The following is a 12667-nucleotide window of genomic DNA, read 5'->3' as shown; positions in this document are numbered from 1 at the left end:
CGCTCCCACAGGGAGGGTCTTCTCAGGGTACCACCGGTAAGAGACTGCCGGCGGATAACACCCAGGGATAGGGCCTTCTCAGTGGGTGCGCCTGCCCTCTGGAACCAGCTGCCAGTGGAGCTTAGGACCGCCCCCGACCTCCGTTCGTTCCGCCAGGACCTGAAGACCTGGCTCTTCGAGCTCTCTGGCCCAAGCTGAGAATTTTAATTTTAATTTTAACTGGGGTTTTATTTGTTCAGGGACGGATATAATTTTTTTAAATCTGTTTTTAACTTTTGTATTTTTTGTTTTAATCACCCTGTAAACCGCCCTGAGTCCTTCGGAAAAGGGCGGTATATAAATATATAAATATATAAATATATAAATAAATAAATGTAGTAAAGGAGTATTGAGTTGGTGTCTGACACTGATGATGTTACCTAGCTGGGTCATGAAATGTCTATAAGAAGACCACCAAGATCAGAGAGCACCAAGGACCCCACAGTCTTCCTTCTCTTCCACTCCTCAAACACTCCTCCTTCTAGCACTGGTGATGTTCCCTAGTTGGGTCATGAAACGTCTGCAAGGAAACATCCAAGCTCAGAGAGCACCCAGGACCCCACAGTCTTCCTCCTCCTCCTCCTTCCTACAAACCCACTCCCTTCTATCACTGATGACAGGTAATGAAACCTTTCAAAGGATGGGAAGAAGTAGCCCTTTTGAAGAACAGAAAGAAAAAGGCCAGGAGAGACCAACAATTTGATGGAGTTTCTTTATTTAAAAGATTCTTATGGCTGTCCATCTTCAAACTCAACGCTGGGCAACTCACCACAACAAACCCCTCAATACTTTCTAGCTTTTAAACTTTCTGGAAATTCAACCCTTGTCTTAGCCACACCATGACCCCTGTGTAGTTTTCAAATTCCCTGCAGTTTGATCTCCCAGTTTAATTGGACAGCCTTTTTCGGTGACCCCAAACTCCGTCTCGGTCCCTTCCCATCTTAAGTGGTCAGTCCCAGCAGCCTCTCGCTAAATTCCCAGAGCTTCTTGGCCAGCTGGTCATCACAGGCTGATGGGCAGGGTTCCGAGACCTGACAGTCCACGAAATATCGCCCGCTCAGCCTCTCGATGCCCTCCTCGGTGGCGCAGTAGATGGAGGTCTGGGCGCCAGCGTTGCTGTCTCGGCTGAACATGAAGCTCATGAACCAAAACGACCAAAATATCCACCGTGGAAAGGAACGGCCAATTTCGGTTCTAACAGCTCCTGAAAGCAAAAGTTGGTTGTGTGAACGGCCTGGGAAGGAAAGAAGAACCTTCCAGAGTGAGCCAGATGGAGGAGGAGGAGGAGGAGGAGGAGGAGGAGGAGGAGGAGGAGGAGGAGGAGGAGGAGATCCCGAACGAACCCTTTGCACAACACCTGTTGCCCATTTGGCAGCCTTGAAGCAACTTATATTTTTCAGAAGACCCAACATTGAAGTGAGTGGGCGATGCTGCAGACGGAGTATGCGTGTGTTTGTGTACATCTGCGTCCTGAATTGCCCATCTGAATGCACTGTCGTACTTTCCAATAGATAATATTACATAACGATGTTCTGTTTGTTCCCTGAGTTGGTTAAAATAGTGCTTATATGCGTGTGTTTCACGGAACTAGCTGGCTAATACAAGTACTCCTGTATAAGACCCCGGTTTGTTTACCGACCGTTCAAAGTTACGAGGCGTCAACCGTCCCGTTGGTAAATGCAACAAGAGAAACGCCTGGGACATGATTTTACCAACACTATAACTTTACTCATAATCAAAACATAGGCACAGTTCTGAAGTTTTGGGGCAAAAACCAGGATACGTAAAGTCTCCAGAGGAATAAAAAGAGAAGGAAGAGGAGGATGAGGAGGAAGGATGGGAAGAAGGGAAAGGGCAGAAGGAGGAAGACAAAGAGGAGAAAGAGACTGGGAAAAACCTCATCCTTGCCTTAGGGAGCGGGTTGGACTAGAAGACCTCCAAGGGCCCTTCACCCCTAAGATTCTATGATTCTAGACCCGGGAGGGTGGGAGACATCTCCCTCCCCAGTGGTGCTCAATGGAGGAAGCTCCCAGGGTGGCTCTGCAGGGGGGGAGCCCCCAGTGGGAGAGAAATGCCTGGCGGAGCCCCAGACGGACCTGGGGGTTGTCTCCATCTGGGGCTCCTTTGAGCCGGACTTCCACTCACCTGGATGAACCACGTAGCAGGTGACGTTGGTTCCTTCCAGCCGGTTGGCCAACTCTCGCGCATGGAGAAGGTTGGCTAGTTTGCTGTTGCAGTACGATTGTAGGGCCTGCCACATCCCCTCCCCCGGCTTGTGGACGGTCCCAAAGTCGATCTTCCCAAAGTAATGCATACTCGAGGACACAATTACAACCCGGCTCGGGGTGCAGCGCTTCAGCCGGTCCAGGAGCAAGTGGGTCAGCAAGAAGTGGGCCAAGTGGTTGACCTGGAAGGCCTGATCAAAGCCATCAGCTGTCTGGCCAGCCTCAAAGACCCCTGCCAAAAAAGTAAACAGATTCTAGGAGTCTACACACCTTACGACCGGTAACTTTGTGATCATTCGAGGTTACGACACACGTAATTACCAAAAGGTAGCCCCGGTTCAAAAGTTCCAGTGTCTCCCCCTTGTGGCCGCATTGGGCTCTTGACAACAGGCCTGCCCTTGGCAATGTGTCAAACGACTATGATTTATGACATTTTTGTCCAAAAATGGTACTTGTAGTTTTCAGCAAAAACACCTGATTGTAAACAATCGGTTCACCAAGGAGATGATGAGTTCAAGTCCCACCTTAGCCATGAAATCCAGCTGGGTGACTTTGGGCCAATCACCAGGAGACGGTGAGTTCTAGTCCTGCCTGAGGCATGATCCCAGCTGGGTGACTTTGGGCCAATCACCGGGAGACAGTGAGTTCTAGTCCCACTTTAGACAAGAAACCCATCTGGGTGACTTTGGGCCAATCACCAGGAGACGGTGAGTTCTAGTTCCACTTTAGACAAGAAATCCATCTGGGTGACTTTGGGCCAATCACAAGGAGACGGTGAATTCTAGTCCCGCCTTAGCTACAAAAGCCATCTGGGTGACCTTGGGCCAATCACCAGGAGATGGGGAGTTCTAGTCCTGCCTTAGGCATGAGAACTGGCTGGGTGACTTTGGGCTAGTCTCTGTCTCTGTCTCTCTTGCAGGGTTATTGTTGTGGGAAAATAGGAGGAAGTTGTGTTGGATCTGTTCGCTGCCTTAAGTTACTTGTAAAAATAATAATAAAGGCAGGATACAAAAAACAAACAAAGAGGAGAGCGCTGCTTCTGAAGTCACGGCCAAACCCCCAAAGGAAGAGAAATCCTGGAGACCCCCACAATATTCCCTCGCCCAGATACCCCGGTGGGGGGGTCTGCTCAGCACCCACCAGCATTGTTGATGAGGATGTCCAGACGGGGCTCTGATGTTAAGAAGGTCTGTGCAAAAGCTCGCACGGAGTTGAGGTTGGCCAGATCCAGGATCATCAGGATCACCTCCGAGTTCCCGCTTTCCTGGAAAAAGGAGCAGAAGGAATCCTGAGAAGAATCGGGATCGGGTGCGGCTTCAAAGGCTGATCCCAGTTTACTCTCCTTCTACATATGTCTGCTCACCTCCTCGCAATCACAGGTGTATAACAGGGGTCCCCAACACCTGTGGACTATTACCAGGCTGTGACCCGTTGGGAACTGGGCTGCCGAAGTGGCAGGCTAGTGCGTGAAACTTCATATGCACAAACGTGGGGATTTAGGACTACAATCCTCGCCCCACTGTCGAAACCGCTGAAGGCGACGCCGCCAGCCCGCCGAAGCGAAAAGGTTGAGGACCCCTGGTGGTGTTATAGCAAAACGACACAGGCAGCCCTCGACTTTTTACCAACTATTCGTTTAGTGATGCAAGTTACAATGCAAGTGTAGGGAAGCTGGATTCATTTAACAACCATGTGACTCCCTTAACAACTCGAGCGATTTGCTTAACAACCATGGCAAAAAAAAGTCGTAAAATTTGATGTGGCCCAACTGTGGTCGTAAGTGAAGGACTGCCTGTATAGAACCACTAATCTTACAAACAATTCTGGGCAGCTCACAATCAAAATGTTATAACGACATAAAAATCGTAATAAAGCTATGAAATCGGAAAGAATGAATGCTCAAATAGATATTGGTGACCTTGAGGCGAACGCTGGAGAGGATCTACAAAGAGAGAGGGGTGGACCTCTGTATATGAATGAATAGAATAGAGCTGGAAGGGACCTTGGAGGTCTTCTAGTCCAGCCCCCTGCTCAATGTTCATTGTCAGGTAATCCTTGACTTACGACCACAATCGAGCCCAAATTTCTGTTGCTAAGTGAGAGGGTTGTCTCAGGGTTAAATGAGTCTTGCCCCTTTTTACGGCCGTTCCGGCCACAGTTAAGAGAATCACTGCAGTCCTTAAGTGAGTAACCTGGTTGTTAAGTGAATCCAGCTTCTTCCCCATTGACTTTGCTTGTCAGAAAGTCGCAAAAGGGGTCACATGACCCCGGGATGCTGCAACTGTGATAAGTACGAGTCAGTTGCAAAGCACACGGATTTTGATCACATGAATATGGAGATGTTGCAATGGTGATGTGAAAAATGTCCATAAGTCAGTTTTTTTCAGCACCGATGTAACTTGGAACAGTCACTAAGTGAACTGTTGTAAGTTGAGGACTACAGGGTGTAACGTCTTTTCCATTGGGAATCTACAGTGTGATGTTATGGTGATTTTATAATGGTTTTATCCTAACTCAGGGATAGGCAACCTTGGCTCTTTTATGACTGGTGGACTTCAACTCCCAGAATTCCTGAGCCAGCCATGCTGAGGGGAAAGGGAGAGGTTTCCATGCTGAGCCATGCTGGCTCAGGAATTCTGGGAGCTGAAGTCCACCAGTCATAAAGGGGGCCATAGTTCCCCACTCCTGTCCTAGACAATACCCTAAACCAGGGGTAGGCAACCTTGGCTCTTTTATGACCGGTGGACTTCAACTCCCAGAATTCCTGAGCCAGCTATGCTGAGGGGAAAGCAAGAGGTTTCCATACTGAGTGTTGTGATTCAGGGTCAGCCTGTGGGTTCGGCAGTTGGGTCGGACGACTCAGAGGAGGAGGAGGGGGGTGTTGAAGACCTTGCTGAGGGGGTTGAAGATCTTGCTGATGAGAGCCCTCAGCCAGGCCCCTCCCACTTGGTCACCACGGAGACCCAGCTGTGTGAGCCTGACAGCGTGGATGAAGATGACCCACAGCTGGCCCTGTTCAAGGACGCCCGATGCAGGAGGCAGTCAATTAGGAGTAAACAGAGGAAGGCAATGTGGCTTCTCGGAAGGAGGCAGAGAGAAGCCACGCCCTGAACTCTATATAAGGGGAATGTCTGGGAGGGCTGGTTTGCTGAAGGCAACCACTCGAATGGTTCATGTTTCTTAAAGCTCCTGTTTCTTGGTTTGTCTTGTTCCATTTGTTTTTGTAGCAATAAATTTGGCAGGCGTAATTCCAGCCTCTTGCCTTCTTGTAAAAGGGGTTGTCCCTGCCTTTTCTGCAGGGCCGGTAGCAGGCTGGTACAGAACACTGAGCCATCCTGACTCATGAATTCTGGGAGTTGAAGTCCACAAGTCATAAAACAGCCAAGGTTGCCTACCCCTGTCCTAACTTAAATTACCGTGCTTAATAAATGAATAAAAACCATCAGGAAAACAAGTGGATGAAGAAAAAAGGAAGGAAGGAGAGACCCGCACGGCAGGCGCTTACCCGTCTGATGTCGCACACAGCCGATTCTCCTCTTGCTTTGTCGCGGCAGGCCAGAATGACACGGGCGCCTCTCCGGGCCAGATCCACCGCTGTGGCCTTCCCGATCCCAGTATTTCCACCTAGGAAAGGGCAGAGAAAGGATTCACAGAGATCGCCCAGCCTTTGAGGGGGACCCAAGAGCCGGGCCTGCATTTGTGTGCCCACAATTTTTGTGGTGTCGTACAGCAAAGCACTTGTTTTGCTGTGTATTTCAACCTTGGCAACTTTAAGACGGGTGGACTTCAACTCCTAGAATTAAAGTTAAGCAGCAACTTAAAGTTGCACAATGGTTAAATTGATTGTTTTATTCAAAGAGGAGAATGTATTTATTTTTATTTTTTAATTTGGGTATCACTTCTGAATTTTGTGCTTGTGAAGAAAAAAAATTGAAACTTTGACTTGGTTTTGCCGATTAGATATATTTGTGCTTATTGAAATATAGAAATGAGTAGTAGTTATATACTAATGTGTAAAAGTAAAAAGTTGGGGTTGTAATGTTATTTTGTACTGTACTAAAAGGAGCTGAAAGGGACGCGGCGGCTCAGTGGGTTAGGACGCTGAGCTTGTCAATCAGAAGGTTGGCAGTTTGGCGGGTCGAATCCCGAGTGCCGCGTAACAGAGTGAGCGCCTGTTACTCGTCCCAGCTTCTGCCAACCTAGCAGTTCGAAAGCACGTAAAAATGCAAGTAGAAAAATAGGGACCGCTACGGTGGGAAGGTAACAGCGTTCCCTGCGCCTTTGGCGTCTACTCATGCCGGCCACATGACCACGGAGACGTCCTTGGACAAGCGCTGGCTCTTCGGCTTTGAAACGGAGATGAGCACTGGCCCCTAGAGTCGGAAATGACTAGCACGCGTGTGCGGGGGAACCTTTACCTTTACCTTTAAAAGGAGCTAGAAGTCAATGTTTCTTTCTTTCTTCTTTCTTTGTACCTCATATTTTATTTTCCCTTCTCATTTTCCTTCCCTTAATTTCCTACTTTTATTTTTCTTTGTATATTTGTTTTTGTTAGCTGTGAAGTCATGTCCAACCCATCGCGACCCTATGGACAACATTCCTCCAGGCCTTCCTATCCTCTACCATCTTCTGGAGTCCATTTAAGCTCACGCCTACTGCTTCAGTGACTCCATCCAGCCACCTCCTTCTCTGTCGTCCCCTTCTTCTCTTGCCCTCAACCTTTCCCAGCATGAGGCTCTTCTCCAGTGAGTCCTTCCTTCTCATTAGGTGGCCAAAGTATTTGAGTTTCATCTTTGTATATTATACCTTGATAAAACAATAAAGGTCATGAGTCAAAATTATAATGGGGCTGGAAAAAAAGTGACTTAAGACCGTTTTTCATATTATGACCCTTGCAGCATCCCCATGGGTCCTTGAAAAGGGCCACTTTGTAGTGAGATAAGTGGTGAATAACCTTAATAATAAAAACATTTCAAAAATGGGATGCAATGTTTCTATCACACCAGAAGAGGGCGCAGGTCTCCCAACACTGGCTCTGCAGGATGTCACGTCTTTACTAACAAAAGTTACCAAACAATTTGAAGATCAGTGATTACATTAATACACGGATGAGAGTAGCTAGCTAACTAATCCTCTTTTCTGTCTGTTCAGTACAGCAACCAAACAGGACAGGTAGAGGATAATTAGGACTGCAGAAATAACAACTGCAACTGTAGGAAACCTGTGATATTTCCACCTTAGGCTCACATAAAATGGCGTAGGTCTGGCTCAGGGCAGAGACAAGTTTCGTTTCTGTTCATAAGTTGCAGTTTACCAGAAATCAGATGACCTTGCTACATGCAGACGGGCAGACGGACAATCCCATACAAGAAAGTAACACATACAAGAAAGTTACAGGAACAAAGACATTCCATACAGGGCTATAGCTGAAATGTAACCATTAGATAACTGCTCGTTGCTTGTGCGTTGCTTGTATATCAATAAAAGAGAGCTTGGGACTTCGGTCTTGGCCCTCATCCCGAGAACGCTCAGAGAGACGTGTCCTCATTTATTGGCAAGTTCATGAGGAGCCCGCCGGGTGCGAAAAACCCGCATGCAACCAGCCTGCCTTTCATAGAAAACCTGTATATCCTGCAGGTTAAAAGGAGAGCTAAAAAAATGTCTACACACCCCTTGGATCCTGGACATAAGCTGTTTCCATTATTCTCCTCAGGACACAGTAGAGAGCATTGCACGCCAAAACAACTAGACACAGAGACTGTTTTTTTTTTCCTGCTGCCATCACTCTGAACACCTACAGTGTTTTAGGCAGTTGTGCAAAAATGCTGTAAATTAAGTATGCTTTCAGAAATAGAAGTGTTCATAGTTTATTTTTATCAATTAAGAAAATGTAAAGTTATTGAGCAGAAGAGAAAGCCAAATCACACCCATATGGCGAGGGTCCGGGATATCTGAGGGAACACCTGCTGCCGGCATCAAGCTCCCTTCGTCCTGTGCGCTCCCACAGGGAGGGTCTTCTCAGGGTACTGCCGGTAAGAGATTGCCGGCGGACAATACCCAGGGGGAGGGCCTTCTCTGTGGGTGCGCCGGCCCTTTGGAACCAGCTGCCTGTAGAGCTTAGGACTGCCCCTGACCTTCGCTCATTCCGCCGGGACCTGAAGACCTGGCTCTTCGAGCTTTCTGGCCTAGACTGAGAGTATTAACTGGGGTTTTAATTGTATTTTTAATCGTAATTGGGTTATATTTCAAGGTTAGTGTAATTATTTCAATTGTTTTTAATTTTTGTAACTTGTTGCATTGTTTTAAAAAACCTTGTGAACCGCCCTGAGTCCTACGGGAGAAGGGCGGTATATAAGTTTAATAAAATAAAAAATAAATAAAATAAATTTGCGGTGGCCACCCTTTGCCCTCAAAACAGCATCAATTCTTACACTTGCAAACTTGCACAAAGTCAGCGATTTTGTCCAGTTAGAGTCAGGTACATGATTAACCTTTCTATGACAGGTGATCCTTGAGGCACGACAAGCTATTTAACGAATGTTTGAACTTGCAACATACACCCCAAAAGCTAAAAAAAAGTTGCAAAGTTGCAAACTCTGCAAAGCCCCTGCGGTCATTTCACCCTTGCGACCGACAGCAGAAACCCTCCGGCACCAAAGGTGCTTTTTTCAGGAAGCAACTGGACTTCCTTGTTTTCCTTTGAAGACGTTTCGCTTCTCATCCCAGAAGCTTCTTCAGCTCTGGCTGGAGGGTGGGGGAACGGAAGGATTTATACTCCTTGCTGACAGCTGGTCATTTGCCTTCTTTTAGAGAGTCGTTGAGGTCACCTGGAGGTTTATCTGTGTCCTTGGGGTCACCCGAATGGTGCTTCTTGGAGCAGCTGGAAGGATTGTGTTGCACACCCATTTGCACTACTCAGGTGACCCTGAGGACACAGCTAAATCTCCAAGTGGCCTCAACTAAAAGAAGGCAAATGACCAGCTGTCTGCAAGGAGTATAAATCCTCCCATTCTCCACCATCCAGTCAGAGCTGAGTAAGTTTCTTGGATGAGAAGCGAAAGGTATAAGAAGGATAGAATACAGCTGGAAGGGACCTTGGAGGCCATCTAGTCCAGCCCCGCAGGAGAATCTATACCACGGGTGTCACACTCGCGCCACGTCACGTGATGTATCATGACTCTTTTTTTTTTTTTTTGCATTGCCGCCAACGGGGTGGGGGCGGCTTCGGTGTGATGAAACCGGCCCGCAAGCCGGCAGTTTTGACACCCCTGATCTATACCATCTCAGACAAGTGGCTGTCCGGCCTCTTCTTACACAAAGTTTTGGAGCACCCACCACTTCTGGAGGCCAGCTGTTCCACTGGTTAACTGTCCTCACTGGTCAGGAAATTCCTCCTTAATTCCAGGTTGCTTCTCTGCTTGATTAGATTCCCATCCCTTGCTTCTTGTCCCGCCTTTGGTGCTTTGGAGACGAATTGGGCCGCCTTTGCCATCTTCAGAGAAAAACGAAGGAAGTCCAGCCGCCTCCGGGGAACGCGCTCATCTTCTGGGGGTCTCGGGGTGGAGAAGGCCCCTCCCTCGCTGGGCCCAGGTGGACCTCCTTTCCGCCCGTGCTTCCGTTGCAAAGCCTTTCGTCTCCAGCCAGCAGAAACCGCTTGAGGCTGCTCTTCCGCCGGCGGAGCTCAGAAGGAAACCGCGCCGACGAAGGGCTGGCTGGAGAAGGAAGGCTGGCGAGGCGGCCGAAGAGGTCCCGTCTTTCCCAGGCTGCCCCCACCCCCGCCCGGCTGGTCCAGGCAGGGGTCTCCGGCAGCGCAGCAGGGAACCTTCTCCCTTGCTCTCCCGACCCCCGTCCTTCCTTCCCGGGCAGGGGTCCCGGGCTGGTCTCTGCGGACCCTCCCTCTTCAGCTGCTCTTCTTTGGCTTCTCACCTGCTTGATGCCAAAGGGGCTTTCCTGGCTTTCTCAATGCCCCCAGCCCAGCCCAGCCCAGCCCCGACGGGGGGGAGCGCAGCAGATCCCCGGAGACCCACCCCCACCCCGATGCAGACGACCCCCTCCCCAACCCGCAGCCGACCTGTGATGAGAACCGTCTTGCCCCGCAGGCTGACCGCGTTCCGGCACCGGGTGGCCGCCACCAACTTGTAGTAGAGCAGCGCGTAGAGCCCCAGCAGCAGCGCCGCGCCCGCCGCCAGCGCTCCCGCCGCCTCCATGGCCCACGACTACTTCCCTTTCGCCCGGAGGGGCCCCGCCCCGCGTGGGAAAGCCCCGCCCACACGCAGAGATCCCCTCCCTCTTGCCCTCCCCTTGGATACAGCAATGGTCGTAAGTGTGAACCAGTTGCCAAGCGTCCAAGTTTTGACCACGTGAGCCTGGGATGCCGCAACCGGCATAAGTACATGCCAGTTGCCAAGGGTCTGAATTTTGATCACATGGCAGCCATCATAAGTACATGCCAGTTGCCAAGCGTCCCGATTTTGATCACATGACCACAGAGATGCTGGGACAGTCGTTAAGTGGGAAAAAAGGGTCATAGGTCCCTTTTTTTTAGTACTGTTGTAACTTCAAACGGTTGCTAAACGAAAGGTGGTAACGCAGGGACTGCCTCTACATTCAAATAAAAAATATTAATGACTTTTCGGTCTTTTCCCCCCAGTTGGTTCAAAGAGTGTGGGTGTGAACATGAAACAATTGTGGAGATGTTATTCTTCCTTTGTTACTCTTAATGGTTAGCCTTTGCAATCATGGGGGAGGGGTAAGAGCAGACCTAGTGGTGGGATTCAAATATGTGAACAACCAGTTTTCTGGGTGGATGCCACTTCCGAAGTCCATTCTGGGCCTGGGCAACAAGTGGTACGAACTGGCTGAATCCACCACTGCGCATGTGCGCACGTGTGCGCGCGCACACACACACACACACACACAGAGCAATTTCAGAGCCTCACATGGCACAGGAACAAATCTGCCCCTGTTTTAGGCCACGATAATAACTGGTGTTCCGGCTGCCAGGATCCTTCGTGCCTGTGATGGGCTGGAAGGCGCCAGATGGAGAGAGATTTAGCTCAGCCTTTCTGAACGAATCCTTTCTTCGTCCTTTCACGGATTCTAATAATGCAGGGTTTTTGGGGAATTGCACAGCCGGTGTCCAAATGGAGTCAGAAGCGCTGACGCAAATCAATTTTATATAAATAAATGGATTCACAGTAAATGAAATAGGCAAACAGGAGCATGGCCAGGAAAATCCACTCAGCAGGAACATCATGAGGTAAATCACAGAAAGCACATACAGCACAGAAGAAAAAAAAAAGGCAGAAAACAAGGAAACTCCCCCTTTTCTCTCACAGCAACCAATCACAGCTCGGATTCCCTCATACAGTTTTTGCCAGACAGTTCACATTTTGGGGATAACTGGCTCTGAGGTAAATTTATCTCAGAATTTTGAAAATCAGTTGAGTTTTTCTTTCCAAGAAAACCACTGTATTAAGTTCTTAGCCAATTCAAATAACTTAACTGTTGCTCTTAAGTTTTGAACCAATATTTTAGAAAGGAATACATGTTTCCACATGGACAGGAAAGTTACTGTAGAAAAAATCATCTGAGAGAGTCAAACTCTCTTTTCTACTTCAGATGGGGAGCAGATACTTCTATTTTCATATTTTGTGCATATGTTCTGCCTTTCATTTTAACAAAGCACCTATATTTTATATTTTATACTTTAATTTTAATTTTATCTTAATTTCTGTACTTATTATATTGTTGTTAGCCGCCCTGAGTCCTTCGGGAGATAGGGCGGGATATAAGTCCCATTAATAAAAATAAATAAATAAATATGACATAAAGCTTTGACAGAATGGAACATTTTAATATTTTGCTCCCTTTAACTAATTAGCTATAACTGTGTGTTTTTACTCATTGTCCAACCCTTCACTGCTACAGCTATTAAATTTTAAATAACACCCGCACAATTTATAGCTGGACAGCATTTAAACCAAGTTGTTTCATTCATTCATGAGCATGCTCATCCACTGGAAACCTCTGATTAACAGGCATTAAAACTTCAGTACCTTTTCCCAATTCTCAATGTCTGGAAAAAATTGCAGAACATGAATGATTACATTTTTGTGTCCATCTGTAAGCCTGTATGCCTTTGATCCCAATTGATACCCCGATAAATTCTAATTTCTTCTCCTTTGGCTATGTTTTCTTTCTAAATGTTTTGGGAATGTGCACCCGTGCACTGCTGCCAAGGATTCTTACATGTGTCAAAGATCGTTGTCTTCCATATAACATGGAGCTTGATTAATTGCTGAACTCCATAGTCTATTGACCAAATAATTGGCAGTTAAAATTGCCCCACCCCAATATAGTTTATTCATTCCTGCATTTTTCTAGCATTGCGTCTTTCATAG

The 12667-nt window shown here is 47.9% G+C and overlaps 1 protein-coding gene across 4 annotated transcripts; it reads right to left on the bottom strand.

Moving 5' to 3' along the window:
- Positions 1-742: 742 nt before the first annotated feature.
- On the bottom strand, positions 743-10471 carry LOC310650957 (dehydrogenase/reductase SDR family member 13-like; the record flags this gene model as incomplete). 4 transcript variants are annotated; one of them, XM_083379851.1, is made up of 6 exons in its annotated part: positions 743-1243; positions 2185-2496; positions 3405-3528; positions 5770-5888; positions 6787-7070; positions 9579-10179. In XM_083379851.1, the coding sequence occupies 5 exons, from the start codon at positions 6860-6862 to the stop codon at positions 981-983; spliced, it is 894 nt and encodes a 297-aa protein (XP_083235977.1). In that variant the 3' UTR covers positions 743-980. The 4 variants fall into 4 exon arrangements, with proteins under 4 accessions (XP_083235977.1, XP_083235978.1, XP_083235976.1 ...); XM_083379852.1 differs by having other exon boundaries at positions 5770-6315; positions 6683-7070; positions 9600-10179; XM_083379850.1 differs by having other exon boundaries at positions 9600-10179.
- Positions 10472-12667: the final 2196 nt, after the last annotated feature.

Source organism: Vipera ursinii, assembly GCF_947247035.1.
Source record: "Vipera ursinii genome assembly, chromosome: 1".
NCBI classification, from domain to species: Eukaryota; Metazoa; Chordata; class Lepidosauria; order Squamata; family Viperidae; genus Vipera; species Vipera ursinii.
Note: the sequence above shows the minus strand (reverse complement) of the source record. Positions and strands in the feature narration are given on the sequence as shown.